This window comes from Branchiostoma floridae, chromosome 1, assembly GCF_000003815.2.
Source record: "Branchiostoma floridae strain S238N-H82 chromosome 1, Bfl_VNyyK, whole genome shotgun sequence".
Taxonomy (NCBI): Eukaryota; Metazoa; Chordata; class Leptocardii; order Amphioxiformes; family Branchiostomatidae; genus Branchiostoma; species Branchiostoma floridae.
This window is the reverse complement of record NC_049979.1, coordinates 22,712,741-22,729,583: the sequence shown is the minus strand read 5'-3', so window position 1 is coordinate 22,729,583 and position 16,843 is coordinate 22,712,741. Positions and strand designations below refer to the sequence as shown.

Below are 16,843 nucleotides of genomic sequence, written 5' to 3'. Positions count from 1 at the left end.
ACACCATCTGTTTGAATTGTTCTTATATGACTAAAAAAATGCAAAATGGCAATAAACAAATGTAACATCAAAACATATTTTTTTGTGTCCTGAAAATAAGAGAAGAAAATTATAGTGGACTTTTGTGTATTTGTCTTTTTATCACATGTTTTCTGGGCAAGACACACGTAACAGAAAATAGACTAAGAAAGTACAAAAATTATACTGTAAAACTGAAAGTAATTATCAACCTGTCGTATGTGCACAAGTATTCTAGTGGTTGTTGTGTTGCCTGCGTGACCACATTATCGTGGGCCCTTTTCAGCAGTCTACGATCTTTCTTGTTTGTCGTCAGATGACCAACAGCAAAGCAGCTGTCAGCTACTTGCTGGATTGTTTTCATATTTCAATTAAGACAAATGTATCAATTTCAGGATATTATTCATTAGTTTTACCTCAAACTAAACCAGTGCCATGGAACACCTCAGCATACGTCTTGAAGTCATGATCCAATGCAATTTAGAAAATAACCATGTCAGTAGAAAGGAATGTTCTTCGCCCGTTCACTTTGCGGACCCGGTTGACCTGCCATCGGAGGCCGTCTGTCAGTCTGTCGACTTTCCCTGTTACTGTAAGGAAGGCGTTTCTTACTGTTAAACATTTTGATGGGTACATATTTATCAACACCTGGTCCAATGGATAGTGTATGAGTAAAGCTGCTGTAGAGCTCGTCGGCGTCACTTTCAGCCAGTTTTAGGAATTGAGTTTTGAAGTCGTCCATTTCATCACTGAATATGGATTCCCAGTAGGAACGTTTGTACAAGTACATTTTACGAGGTTTTTGTTTTTGAGGCCGTAAGTCTTCCCCAAGAAATACTAGGTCATGGTCACCAATGGGGGGTAAGGTACATACACAATTATCGTTTGATATAAGTACTAAGTCCAAAGTGTTATCGTACCTGGTTGGCTTGTCCACAATTTGTGCCATATTTTGATTACTGAGCAGTTCCAGGAACCGGCGGTGTAAACCTGGGTAGGGACAGTCTGGCTTAAGTACAGGCTCCTGAAGGTCCGTCCAATGACACGTTGGGAAATTGAAATCCCCGACAATCCACACGTGGTTATTACGTTTATTACATATTCTTTCCATAGATTCTTCTTAACAATCTAGACTTGCACTGTGGTCTATAGCACTCACATATATTCAAGCATTCAATCTTCACCTAAACCATTTCACAGTTGGTCTCAAGGTGAGGTTCTTGTGATATGAATTCAATAGAAACAGCTATCAAGACACCACCATGGCTGTCACCTGGTCTTTTCCTGTAGAATACTTGCATGTTGAGGTGGCTTGGGAAGTATTGTGAAATATTGCAGGTGCTATCAGACCAAGTGTCTGTAATCACTAAGATGTCTGGTTTTGTCTGTTCTACTAAAGGTGTCTGGTTTTGTCTGTTCTACTTATGTTTCCAATTCGACATTCTTATTTCTAAGGGACAGGAAGTTTGCATTGATGAGCCGTAATGGCCTTGTATATGACTTCTGTTTGTTTTGGACAGGGGGTTTGGGGGAAGACGTCGACGTTGCTTGCGAAATACCTGAGCTGTCATTGCTTAGGGGAACAAGTTTACCTAAGGCTACTACGGCAGCGTATAGGCAGAAGTTGGTCTGGTCTATTACTACTTAATCCTACTAAGCATCATTTTTGTCTCTAAGGTTTACTTCAAATTTAATACATTAAAAAATGTCCCTATAGTTCAAATGCAGAGGCTACATCGGACAAAAGGGATGCCATGCCTTCTCCATAAATCAACAATTTCTTATATATATATGCCAATGTTAGAATATGCATGCCCTGTTTGGCACCCTGGTTAATCACCAGTAATAGCTTCCACTGTATGTCGCTCAATGCCGTAAATAAACAATCCATTCCTAGCATATGTTTGAAGGTTAACAGTCAAATAGTCGTCAGTGAATGATCACATATCCTCGTATCAAATCCCTTGGCAAATCACTTCAGCAGAAGTACAAAGATGTGACGATAGTACAAAGATGTGACGATCGGCAGCAAGACAAGAGTCTACGTAGATATTTAGCTGCAAGTAAATAAGATGATATATGAAGTTTGTGGTTATTGGACACCAGTGAACAAAGAAAAAATATTGGGCAATAAAAATATATAGATAAGTAGAAATATAGGTATCATTGTTTGCAACTCATGATGCAATCAGAGTGAACTTTACTAAGTACTGAGATTACGTTGCTGATTTCTTGCCAGATGTTTTAGCCAGTGATTGGTTTTCCTATGTTTTCCCCCCATATTTTGCCACATACTTCAGTATCTCCTTCTCTTCACTCTTTAGGAATGGGTTCCGTCTGAAAAATATATAGATAAGGAAAAATATAGGTACAATTGTTTGCAACTCTTACAAATCATGATGCAATCAGAGTGGACTTTGCTACGGAATTGAGGTAACGTTGCAGATACGTAGAGCACCCCGGCCCGAATTAACATAACAACTAGATCAAATACAGTCTTCGAGATAGCTAGATCGAATACAGTCAAGATATGAAAAGATCTGGAGATGTCCGATGTATAGTGTTGTCCACGTTGTCCAAAAGCAATAAAACTAAATTTTAGTAGTCCAACACGTTCATCAACCTAACAATAATTTCACAACACTTAAACTACATCTTTATGATACAAAGCAAGGGACGAGTACTCGAGTGCATGGTCTAATATTGCTTAGACTTAGGAGCTCCCGTGTCGTCCGACACATGAGACCAGCAAGCTCTGTCAGCAGCTATCCTCCCCACATCCTTCCAGCTGATGTTGACTGCTTGGAGGTCCCTCTCAACGGTCTGTCTGTAGTTCACCTAGGGGCGACCTCTGCGTTTCTTACCAGTGAGACCAGTGCATGAATTTGGTTTGCCAGTCTGCCTGGTGCAAGTCTCATGACGTGGTCCAACCAGCTCAAGCGCCGCATTCGGATTGTCACAGATACTGGTTGTTGGTTGGTCCTAGTTTTTACTTCAGAGTTGAGTATGAAGTCATCCCATCTGATCTGATGCCTAGTATTTTCCGTAGACATTTGTTATCGAAGACATCTAGTTTCTTTTCTTGGCTTGACTTTATGTGCCACGTTTCACATCCATAAAGCAGGGTGGTGAGAACATTGCTGTTGTAGAATCGCAGCTTATCCTAAGGGAGAGCTTCTTGCTTGCCAAGCTGGTCGAAGCTCTTTATCAATCTGACCTTCGTTGTTGATGGAGCTTCCTAAGTAGGTAAAATTCTCCACTACTTCCACATCATTTTGTCGATGATCACACTTGTGGGGGAGGATGCGTCTCTATCAGCATGTTCTTGGTCTTTTTGGCGCTGATGGTGAGTCCACTGCTAATTGCAGATGAGCCTATGTCCTCCACTAGGGGTTGTAGGTCCTGTGTGCAGTCTGCTAGAGGAGCTATATCATCAGCAAAGTCAAGATCTGCTAACTTTGTGTTCTGTATCCATTGAATCCCTTTCCCTCCGGTTGTTGTTGCAAGGACCCAGTCGATAGCCGTGGCAAAAAATGATTGGTGACAACATGCGCATATGCATCCTTGTCGGACCCCGCTTACCACCTCAAACCATCCACTGTATCCCTCACCCGTCCGCGCGCAGCACTTTCAGTTAGTGTATATTTGTTTAATTGCGGCTATGAGCTTCCTTGGGATGCCATAAACATATATGATATTCTAGAGTGATGGCCTGTGGATGCTATCAAATACCTTGGTGAAAACTAATGGCTTGTAGTTCTGTACACTTTTCGATGATAAGACGAAGGGTGAATATCTGATCTGCACAGGATCGCTTTGGGCGGAGTCCAGCTTGTTGTTCACGTAGAACCTTGTCTTCTGCATCTCTCATACGGTTCAGGATGCATGCGGTATACACCTTCCCCGGTATGGAAAGAAGCGTCAATCCCCTCCAGTTGTCACATTCTGTCAAGTTACCATTAGGAATGCACACAACTGCTCCATTTTTCCAGTTTCCGGCACTTCTTCTGAAGTCCAGGCCCGGTTGCATTCAAAACAAGGAATAAATATTAGATTGGCAAACAATGTATCTTTTTGTTCGGTTAACATTTTACTTTCTACTTAATACACATCAGCATATGTACATAGTATTATTTGCATCTATTTATCATTGTGTCAAAAACAATAGCCAAATTTGCTTACAGATTTAATCTGTAGACCAAAATACAGAACGGGACAAGGTCACCATGGTTTATAGTTTAAGCTTACACGTATCCATGCTACCATTAGTCACAAAGAACAGAAACAGTATCACTCCAACAGAATACCTACTGTCTGTCATTGGCGAATTCTGGAACGTTGTTTCTTTTTGCATTTGGCGTCGTATTAAGCAAGGCACACGGACTAGTTTTCCAAGCTGCTGGATGACACAGAGCATTCCCTTTCATGCCTTCTTATAAATGTGCAAGGGTCAACAATGCTGGCATACAATCCATCTATTCTCACATCGGCCAAAGCCTTTACAGCGCTAATGATGTAGCATTGGTTCTGTTTGTTGTTTATTCCCTGCGGTTTGTTTCAAATAAAGCCCCTGATGAAATAAATGTAATATAATGATGAAATATAATGTGCCAGGAACATTTGACAATAAATCATTTTAAATTGTTAGGGTAGGTAAATAGTCCAGCTCGGGCCAAAATGAATTCATGTTCAGGTCTGTATTGGGAATTATGAAGAAGCTAAGATGGTTTGAAATGTCTTTGCTACAGTAAGTTTGGGGTGCGATCCTTTTGCCTTCTATTCCTAGCGTAATCAATTAACATTTCTTTCTTTCTTTCAAAGTTCCTCTTAACCATCAATATTGAGTAGATCTACACTCTTGCGGACTACACGGGTAAGATTTGAGGGGAAAGCGGGTGCTCCGAATTCAAACGTCCGGTCCCCGCGCCTGTACGATAGTGTCGTAGCATTTAATGTAAAGTATACTGCCACATTTCAGCCTTTTCAATCAAGATAAATGATGAAAGTCTTTAATCATAATACAAATAAATACTCTAGATCATAGCTGTTAACAACTTCCTCACTTCTCAGCACATGTGAACTCCCCCCTTTTTCAACAGCTTAATAATTATGTAGCACAGACAGGATAGATGCAGTTTAAGTCAGCACTCCAAAACTACTCACAAACATACCTTTGCATATATTGATAACCTGCAAAGCTGCCTTACAAGGGGGATCAAAAGACGTCCTTGTATATCTGTATAAAAGCGACCCTGTCTAATAAAGATTTTCAAATATATTTACGCAATGTTGTCGGTCTCCTGTCGCTCCTTTAATTTATACCTGCCATGTCTTATAGTGCAGATGACGAGCACAATCCTACTCGGCTTGTTGGCTTCCTCATTCGTGCACATTAGTACTATTGCTGTCCTGGCTCTGGCTCGATCTTCCTGGTGTCAAATGCCAATGACAATGACTGCGCTACAAAAATGCACAATATAGCAGCATCACGGTAAATGTTAGCGAAATCGTCTTACCATACATCAACTTCATGATATTTGACATTAAAAGACATTCACTTGGTTATGTTGTTGCTTCTGTTCTTTAAGAAGACCAACAGTCCAAATTGACAATTTTACCCGTCCCCTGTGCTGTTGTCCTGGGTAGGGTTAACTGAATATACACGACCGAAACTCTTCCCTTGGATTTAATGTCTGAAGTACAAAGAAATCCTTACTTGGATTCAAATTATGGCAACGTTTTCTTACCACACACAAAACAATATCACCATTTTTCATGCAGTTAACAAGGTTGCAACGGCTTAAAAGAATTGACTATGCACAACATACCCCTCATAGCCTTCCTACGTTGGTAGAAATGGCTCCGATGCACTCAGTCTGAAAATATGATAAACATATTACAGTATCAGACAAAGAAAGAAAATGAAAGTATATTTTGATCACCTCCAGCCTGAGTGCCTGAATCCGACCCAGCTGTGGAAACATGGTGTTTAACAGAAAGATGGTGAGGACCATTCAAATTACACAGGAATATTTGTGGTATGTGAACAAAACGACCAGGAGTTGCAATTTTACGGCTTAAAAGAATTAACTATACACAACGTTACCCCTCATAGCCTTCCTGCGTTGGTAGAAATGGCTCCTATGCACTCAGTCTGGAAATATGATGAAAAACGTATCGTACGAAACAACAAAATATTACCATATAACGGCGCTTTCCAAAGGAAAATGTTGCTCTTAACAACGAAGTTAATTCGAGTGGTAACGCTAACACTTTGTTATTTTGAATGTGTACCACCTTTAATGCGTAACATTTATTTCAAATTTGCGCTGGCGTATTTGTGATAGAAATACTAGTAGTCCGTTTTGTAAGGCACGAGCACTTATATTACTCCTTGTTTAACAGCTGACGCTGCACCTCTTGGAGGACACAGACGTGTCATTGATGCTGCTGCGTCCCGTAGTGGAGTGGAGTGTACCTGTACACGTGGCTGACTATTTCCTGCTGCGTATGGCCTTTATTAGAGAGAGAGCCTTCAAGGGCATGAACGGCAGGTCGTATCGTCTGCCACAGTATGATGGACTGGTCTATGTGCACGTCCCGCGCGACCCATACTTCGTCCTTCTCCTCTGTCCCTGCTACAACCGGCTCTCTCGTCTCCCGGAACGCCTTCTGAAGTCCTCTTCATTATGTTCCGGGGGCTTGGTACGACGGATGTTGAGGCGGCCGCCCGGGAGCTTACCTGGTTTTGTTACCCGATCGGCCACGTTACGTCTGAATCGTCGACGGTTACGTAATCGTCCCGATGGTGCTGCGAAGCCAGGTGGGCAGGAGTCCATTTCTATGATGTGCACAGGTGTACTCATTAGTCTGATCCAATCAGTGCGCAATGGAAATAATATGCAGCTCCACGTGACAACAATTTTGCTACCATGAAAGATATACAGGAGCGTGTAAAAAATAGTACCCACTTTTCGACAACCGTCATATACCGAAATTTTGTTCTTAGAAATGTTGTGAAAGAATAATAGTTGTTCATATTTTTATGATGTTCATAAGAATAGCCACGACACTTGGTTTGGCAGGTAATACTAAATAATGTTGCGCGGATTGATACAAAGGATAGGGGTGTAACGTGCACTCCGTCACAACGCAGGCGGGCATTGTCGTGTGCGGACATGGCACTTTTGTGGTTCTGTCAACTTTAGTCCTTTCCTTGTCATGGCATTGTTAAACAGGCCATGTAAAGTTGTCATGGTTGCAAATTGAGTTGGTCATTTTGTGGAAGTTCCCGTCCTTTACGGGGGTCTGACGGCCGCCTCTCGAAGTTGTATTCAGCATGTACTGTGTGTGATTTTACCACTCTTTACATCTCTTTACCACTGGCCTTTGCGGAACATTATTTTACCCGTTTTTCCTCCTAAAGTTCGGCACTGGGGTTCTAGAGTTTTAGACTTGCTCTTTGTGGTGCTTTAGGTGTAAATTTCTGTCACCTTTGCTAATTTTTCTTGCCGGCTAGCGTGAGCACTGAATTTGTGACTGCCATGCCATATCATGCCAACAGCTAAATGGTGGTATATATCTATAGTATGGCCACTGTAATGAAACCACATGTATTTCTAACACAAAGTCGGTCCACGTGCGAAATGTCTAATGCAAATGTAATGTATATGCTTCAGATGACAATAATGTAAGCTAAACGGCTTTTGCACTATATTCCACTCGTATAAAACATTAGGCCATATCGTACTGTATGTAAGTGCATAATCATAAGTCTTTTGGATGTTCCTTTTACCGGTCATTGAGTATCAAATACAATACTGGAAAAGCCAACACAATTTTATGGCGGTTGAAATGTTCTGCTTCTGATGGCAGAACATCCAGCGCACTCAGGGTGTGTAAGTCAGGGCAATTTTCTCAGATGTCCAGCCTCTTGGAAACCAAGACTTCGGGGACTTTTTGTACCTAGCTGCAGTGGCCGGCTGGTTCAGCGTAGGTAGATGGGTTTGCTGGATGTTTAGTCCGTCGCAGGCAGTTCTTGTTTCATCGTCAGCGTGTTGTGTCTTTGCCATCTTTACATCTTTGCATTCTTACATTAAACAGTTGTTTGTATACTTACTCGCTTACGTTGGCCGAGATCCCGCTCGAACCAGTCTTGAAAGTGCTCTCCACCTCACCCTATCCTCCATCAGGACTTAATTTCCTTCACTTCGGTAAGATTGGTGTCATATCTCAGGTTGTCGATGAAGGTCAGCTTTGGTCTCCCTCGGCTCATTTTCCCTTTTGTTGGTTCCCGGGGTACAAACTTAGAGGCAATGATGTCTAGATGTCTGATGCAATGAGCCGCCAATTTTCTTCTTCTTACCCTTATTTTCTCAGTAACTAATGGTAGACCTTGATATAGTTGCTCATAAGTAAGCTTCTGCTCCCAGGAGATATAAAGGCACATTCGGAGCATTTTTGTGTAGCATCCATTTAATCTTTTCGTCGTAGATTTGGTAAGTGTCCATGTTTCACTGCCGTATAATAGGATGGATTCTACAGTTGCAATGAAGAGTTTCAGTTTGGTTTTTCGTGACAGTCCAGATTTTCCTGAGTTTATGACAGCTACTCCAGGCTAGGATCCAAATGTCGGGTCCAAATTAGTTTTATTCAAGTTAACAGGCAGCACCTAACTGTACCTTTAAGTTAATTGATATGATACACAGTTATTATGGCACTACAGAAGATTTACGACAGGTATTGTTTGAACTGTCAATAGTTTGATGGTAAATCTTGATATGTCTGTATGAATCTTTATATTCTTATGTTCCACAAGTTAAATATTGAGTTCCCGGGTCTAATTAATATTTCAAGACCCTTTTTTCCAAAATGTTTCTAGCACAGACATGTATGTATGGGATAGAATCATAGATCACAACTTAACGATTTACCACATAGTTCTGGGAACTTTAAGTTAGCAAAGCAGTAAAGAAACAAGTCTTAGATTACAATGAATGTGTTTTGGAGCAAAGCCATTCAGCACTCACGAGTCCAACCAGTTGAAAGTAAGCAGGCCCCGAAAGTTAGCCCAGCCCCTTGCCCACCCTATCGATTCCAGAAGCCCAGTTGGACATCACAGGTATTTTCTGACGATTTCTTCCTTCCAGGGCAATATATTAATTATTCTGTGCCCAAATAATATACAGCAGCCTGCAATGTTTACTCATAATATATTGAATTTGGTTACTGAGATTTCACCCTCCTTCATTTAATTTCCGGTGCTTTCCTTTCTTTTCTAGTACTTAGGCAGAACCTCCCAAAACATTCCTGTGACGATTTCATGATCAGCAATTTCATGATCAGCAAAGGAAGATTGTTGTTTTTCTCTTCTGGTGGTCCACTGTGTGGAATGGGGCCCGGGGCCGTACTGGTGCTTTAAATGTGAGTTTGGGTCAGATGGTTAGAAGTTTTCACCAGCTAACGGTATATATCGTTTTCTGTGAAAACTAAGTGTTTGGGAACCTGCATGTTGTTAATTTTCAATGATGAATCTGTGATTTTTTTGGCTATAATTTCATCAATTTCGTGTCATAACTTGCATATTTTTCGACAGACTGGTCAAAAATTTATCGATCCCCACAATATGCAAACAAAATTTCCATCCTGGGATGGAAAGATGGGTCCCGGCGAAAGCCCTGCAATGCAGTGCATAGAACCTAAATAAAATTACAACAGCGACTGATACCATTTGGAAATCGATAGTTGTAAACCTTTAGATATGTGTGTCTTATATGCAGCATTACAGCGTGCAAGTTGGTCATTGTTCTGATTCAGGGCTGCTACCGCCCGTTGCTGTCTGACTGAGCGTGAATTTCCTGAACAAAACAAAACAATTTTCAAATATGATTTAAGAATACAAATGCTCTGATCAAGGACGAGAATTCATTTATGCATGGCTCACATGAGAAACAAGGATTAGATATTGTAACTTATGAAATACTTGATAATTTGTATTAGTAGACTAGAATCATCAGATTTCCATTTCTTACCACCGTCTGAACCATCTCCCAAGCAACAATTCCATACTGTCATCTTTGTAATGAGCACACGTACGGAAATCACACCGTTGAAAAACCTTGCAAAGGTGCATACATGGCGAACTCATATTGTGGAGTTTGAAATTTCAATGCAACTTTTAAAATAAATTCTACTGGACAAGGATGAGTGGATTAACAAAACAACAAAACGTCTGGAGCCAACTACAACAGTACAGCATTGTCTCATATACATCCCATTGCTACTATTTTTGTATGCAGTGTGGCTAAAGGGTGAAAATTGCCATAATCTCTATTGTGTGATGTTGCCCAGAATATGTCCTGCCCCTCCAGGCACAATTTTTGCCTATGGCCAGACGACCAGCTCAGGTAAAACGAAACTTTGTAGATCATTCATAGCGTTCTAGTCTAGGTAACGTCAAGTATTCTACTTTAATTGCAATCATCCATAATATTCTTGTCAAGCACGGTTAAGTATTCTACTTTAATTGACATTGAAGTTCGATGATTATAACCGAAGAATGAAATCAAAGCATATCTTTAAAAGTCGTAACACGACTTTACCATGACATAACTGACGTAGGAGCATTATCATCATCAACTCAGCGTTTTCCTCCGATATCGCTCCTAGGCTCATCACTGCGATGACATTTAAACAGTATTGAGGCAACACCAGCTCGCTCATGAGTGGGGGAGGACCACAGAGTTCTTTGTTGGATGTTTTCTCCCCGATACCGTTAAGTTTCCTTCTTACGGTTGCACTCATTGTCAGGATTCAGAGTTGTACAGTCAAATTGTCGCTGTGCTGGCTTCAGACAAGCTACATTATAAATATTACATTATACCTGAATATTGTCAGTGAACCTGTAATGTTCCAAACGATATCTCGTGTATAATACTTACATGACAGAAACATATTTGGTTAGGTCATATCTAAAGTTGTAATATGACATACATTATATTCATATCTAATAATATCACATTTATTGCCCTTGCCACCCGGAACTTCTCCTGTCACTTTCGTCACAAAGCCTTGCACAGTGCTATGTCACGAAAGGGGGTTTGCCATGCCGGTGTGACAGCGAGTTTGGTCTTTCTCCGTATAACTACAGTCACGCCCGTTAACACTAGAAGTATCTGACGATGCTTCCTCCCCCATTTTGTTGCAACACGGCTTAGCCATTAAATTATGTGTTCGCTGTGACTTTGAACTTCTTTAAGCACTTGTTTTATCAAAACTTCCTCCTCCGTACTTTGCTCCAGCTTTAACGCAGCATTCCCATGTGCGTGTTTTCTGTCGTAAATTTCTCCCAGACCTCAGGCGTATCGTTTTCATTTTTATGTTGAACGTCCATGATTGAATTTAGAGATAATTGAAACAAGCAGGGATAATAGTGGCCGTTTTTTTGCCGATGAGGGAAACTATCTGGTAAAAATTTCAGTCACTATTCATCCCCTCGACTCAACCTCTGCCTGGATAATAAAATTTACAGGGTCGTCATACATTATTCCTTCAAATTAGAAAAAAATGCAAAACGGTTGATCAATAGATTTACTACCTCTCAATACCGAATGTCCAATGAAGCCTTTCGGAGAGCAGCTCGGTACAACTGGGTTTCCAGTTGTCCTCTAGGAGCACGCCCTTCCATGGATATTGCAAGTCTTCTAGCTACGAACGACTCTAAAAATGCATTAATATTTATTTTACGCTCCTTCGGCCCTGGAAGTATTCCTATAGCAATCATGTTCTCTCCTCAAACCGCTCCTCGCGGGACAAGATATAGTACCCCTACTATTCACTGTGTTTGTATTACTTGTTAGGTTCCGCCAAGAAGGCTGCTCCGTCTACATAGTGGAAGTTGTTTGACTCTCCACTCTTCGCACTTTCTCATAAAGTCAGGTCTTTTCACCTAGGCTTGCAGCGTTTCTACTACACTTTTGTAACAAGAAGTCTTCTACATGTATCCCTCGCCTTTGACAGATTTCACCTTCATCAAACGGTTTCACCTTTCTGTTGTAGCTCAGAACGCCTGTGCGCATGACTATAAAACGGTACGAATTCAAACTTGTTGGACACTTTTTGAACCATTCTCTTAGTGCGGAATGACTCTTCCATCGTATATCTAATGTTACATTTTGGGCATACAACGAATTTCATGAAATTCAAGTCATTTCGGTCTAGACCTAGACAGTTCCTGAGGGTGTATAGGGTTATAGGGATATGTATGGGAAAAGCCAATGATACTCTGTACTCCATAAGCATGTCCGATAGCCTGAATGAAAAGTTTCAACAATGAGTACACTGCGCTATCAGAAATCTTACATATCGTCTGCCACACTAACAACATCATAGCTAGCAGGCGCATGAACACAGTTTGACTCTCGTTGTCCGCTGGTGTTTCGTTGTCCGCTACGACTTCGCTGAGGCGGACAAACTCATCTTACAGCATTTCTATCCTCCATATTTCTGCATCTTCCTTGCCATGGTTTGCCTCCACACGTGTACGTCTGTCTGGAAGCTACAGTTTGGTGTTACTTTTACTTCATATCTACATGTAGTACATGGTATATTAGCCGAGCAGCTGGCGTTGAAAACTGTCTTTGTGTTCGAAAGGACTGATTTGACTTTCTTCAAGACGTATATTGACGTGCTTTTTGTGGACTTAAATAGCTGTTCTTCCAGATGCAACATTTTAATAATCATTTGCTTACAATAGTTAGATTTTCTTCTGTTTGACTGTGGACCTTCACGGTAAAAATTACAACATAGAACTTACGTACGTGCAAAAATGATAAGTTGAAACTAACTATGAAAAATGATTTTTGAGCAAAAAGGTCACCATTTAAGTATCAATTCTCCTTACACTGGGGACATTCTATATCAGTATTTGCTCTATATGGATTGGCACTGTTATTATTATGTTAGATTAATATTGAAGAGAATATTGAAAAAATACTGTTTCCTCGCGATGGACTCCTGCCCTCGTAATGCTTTCATCGCCACCATCCTCGTCACTGGAGGCAGAGTCGGATGTTGTGTCGCTAAGATGGAGGTCTCCAGCCTTGGTGTATAAGTACAATAAGAGTAATAAGTAAATACCAATGATACAAATGGCAAAACGTTTGCCATCTAATACATGACATTTCTAGCAAGTTTCGAGTTCTTTTTCAAGTATGAAGAGCTTTTCGCTGTTTGCAATGATCTATAAGGATATCAATTTTTTTTCTTTACAATAAACATTTGTTGATTGTTAGAGTAAAAATTAAACACCTCCAGAGTACATTTATACATCATACATCCCTTGTACATCACTTCAAGAAATGGTTAAAATGCACTCAAAATTTAACTCATAAGTAGACAAATTAATCTAAGAAAATGCACTATCTTGCAGTGGTTGAGAACAAATGACCTTCATGAATAATATTTCAGTAGCAGGCCATGGTACGTGTTGTCTTCCAGTGCTAGCTGGCTTTGGTAACTTACTAAACAGAACTTTATAATCACCTTCTGCTCCTGCAGTTGTGCTTCAATGACCTTCAACTCAGAAGATGGTGGTCTCTGATTGGCCACAAGTTCTTCAGTGTCAGCCAGCCAGTCAACAGGTGATGTTAAGGTCCTTAGCCTTCCGCTCAGACACATTGGGAGAAATGAATGGGTCAGCCACTTGAAATCATTATATACTTATTTCAATCATTCTTAGGTTTTCTACATTGAAGTATTAATCATGACAATATCTATGTTTGTACATGAAGAGTTGAATGCGAGTAGGGCTATCATAAACTCAACTTCCTGCCGCCCGGAGTCCAGGCTGGTGCTGCGTATTCTCAGTAGGCCGTTCTGGATGTGCAGGCCGAGTACCTGGAGGCAGGTAGCGACGTCAAGCGGTGTGTTGTCGACGTGCAATGGCGGCAGGGGAGGTAGGTTCCGAACGAAGGTAATGTGCATAGCGAGACATTTAGAGCCGTTCAGGAGCATGCGGTTACTATTTGACCATTGGCATAGTTGATCCAAATCAGACTGTAGGGTAGAAGGTAGCTGAGGTCGACTCGTCTGTAGTATGTTCATGTCGTCTACGTATTTCCAAACTGGCCTGGTGGTTTCAGACGCAGCGTCGTCGATAAGTACGAGAAATAGGATCGGGCCGAGCAGTGTTCCCTGCGCTACTCCACATGTCAGACGTTCCCACTCCGAGAGAGATCCACGATAACGCACGCATTGTTTCCTGTCGGAGATAAAGTTGGCTACCCACAGTACCAGTTCTGGTCGAAGTCCCATATTTAGCAATTTGACGATTACAGTATGGTGGTGGACTCTATCAATCGAAGTGTTCCGCGATCTTTGAGAACTAGGACGTCAGTGAGATTGGCTTTAGCTGGTCAATCTGGGCGGGTTGGGCTTTAGGTACCACAACCGCTTGCTTCCACTGTTCGATAACGATTCCGCTCGCAAAAGATGGATTGGGGTCGTGGCAAAGTGGAGAACTGATTTCACAGGCAAATTCTTTCAGCAGTCTGAGTAGTATTTTATCTGGACCCGGTGCTTTAATCTACCTTGACGGCGAGAAGGTGTTTGTAGACGTCCCAGACTTGCAGCGTAGTTTTTATTTATATTTTTAAGATCTTCCCATGGTCCGTAGCCATGGACTTTATTTTTCATTTACAATGTTACAGAGAATCAAGAAATACCTCTTAGTACACACTCTTGCTCAAAAAGTGACGTAATCGTTCCCACATACTTTCCGTATTTGTATTTTGAAATAGTGTGTTTTCCAATCATTATCAAAATGTTTATATACTTAAATTTGACAATGTTATAGAGCTTTATAGCCAACAATTACATGATGCAAGTCTAATGATATAGATGTGCCATAATTGATACAATACAGTTTTTCAGTATGCGTCCATAAAGGCTTTACACTTTTACACTCATAAAAAAAGTGTTCAGCGTAGTCCACAGAACCACATGACGGGCATTTGTCAGTGTCTGTAATACCTTGTTTATACAACTTGACCCTTGTGGGGTATACATTATGCAATACTTTCCACTGCAAGGATCGTATTTTGGGTTCTTTTGTGATGTAAAATAAAGCTTTCCAAGTTTTCTTCCATGGAACAACTTGAAAGTCGCATTGCTTTAGAAGATTTTCCCAAAAGTTTTCCCCTATGGGCACGACTGCTTTCTGGGAGATTAAAATATTTTTGAAAAATGTGTTGCTTTGCGAGTAAACCTCTTTTCCAAGCAATTTGATTGCTGGTACCTTACTTTCTGAATGAGGAAATCCTATCCATTTAGAAGGAATAGCATTGCGTAGTGCATTGTACTGAAATAACAAACTGTGGTGATCTCCTACAATGCTTTTCATCTCACTTAAAGACATCAAATTTCCACAGCAGTCAATAATATCATTGATAACAAAATATCTTTCTTAACCCAATTACGGAAATATAACATTTTACCTTTGTAGGTGACACATACATTATTCCACAAAAGTTGCCAAGGTATATTCTCCTCTGATACATCGTCTATTGTGTTAGTTACCTTAAATTCGTACCAAGTTTGTATTAGTTTCTTATAAAAGTCAGGTAACGACTGTATATAGCTACAGGGTTGAAATTGTGCCATATTACAATTACACCTAAAAATACAAACATTGGGACCAAATCTATGTAGATAACTTAACTGGATTTTTTTCCAGATAGGAGCATATGCATTGTCAATCTGATGTAACAATTTCTTAACCCATTTTACTAGAAATGTTTAATGTATGTTTTTTATATCAGGCATCTTTAGACCACCTACAGTGTAATCCTGGATTAATACATTACGTTTAACACGATCTTTTTTTCCACAAAAACCTGTAGAACATGTAATTAACTTCGTTCAGAAACTTTTCCGGTGGAACAAGAACACTTTTTAATATATAATTTTTTCACAATACAGAACCATTTTTTTCGACAATCTTCAGAACCTGCTAGGCAATTCTCTTGATTTCAATAGTTTATCCGAATCAGCCCGTATCCATTTACTTTTAAGGGGTTCAACTTTTCTGTCATATCATACAAACTGCAGTATTTTAAAGTTAACCCAGTCATATATTGTACATACCAAACGTTTTGCAACTACCTTGTAACCTGACTTATATGTAAATAGCTGTGAATTGTTTGTTTCGATATTGTCACTTTATTTCCTCTTGTCAGTCATCCTTTTTTGAGAGGTGATGTGAATATTAGCTTACTGCTAGAGTGCATTACCTCTCTGTCCTGTCTGTACTTTGTTGTTCAACAATAAAAAAAAAAAAAAATAAAAAAAAGAACACTTAACATGTAGGAGAGTTGAGATGCAATCAAGCTTTTAACTTAAGTACTAATATTTTGCCTTAAGTTTCTTGGAGCCCAAGAAGAAAGTAACTTTTCATTTTACAAAATTTGTCGTATATAAACACTTATATAAACGCTTCTCAGTGATATTCTGGCTATTTTCGTTATATTCGCTAGGGGGCGCAGCTAAAATCCGTGACCTCTGACATGTGCATTATTTTGCAGCAGACGAAAGAAACAAGAAACGCGTTGCAAGCGGAACAAAACGTAGTTCACGGCACTTATTAGTCTCTCGCAGGTCAACAGTACCGTGGCCATCATGACTGGCAAATGTTATAGGTGCGCTACAAAATTTGGTCTATTTAGAAAAGAGGTAAGTTCTGAACTTTCACGCATTTTTACTGATTCCTCTTGTTAGGGGAAGGGGGCGTTATGAAGTGTCAAAATGTTGTCATATCATTCTAGACATG

The 16,843-nt window shown here is 40.3% G+C and overlaps 1 protein-coding gene across 1 annotated transcript in view; it reads left to right on the top strand.

The window, feature by feature from the left end:
* Positions 1 to 16,550: 16,550 nt before the first annotated feature.
* LOC118429683 (abscission/NoCut checkpoint regulator-like) overlaps positions 16,551 to 16,843 on the top strand; it is a gene marked incomplete at its 3' end in the record, with an annotated part of 9,538 nt that continues 9,245 nt past the window's right edge. Inside the window, 1 exon segment of the mRNA XM_035840283.1 lies at positions 16,551 to 16,746. Within this exon segment, the coding sequence (XP_035696176.1) occupies positions 16,693 to 16,746 (54 nt within the window).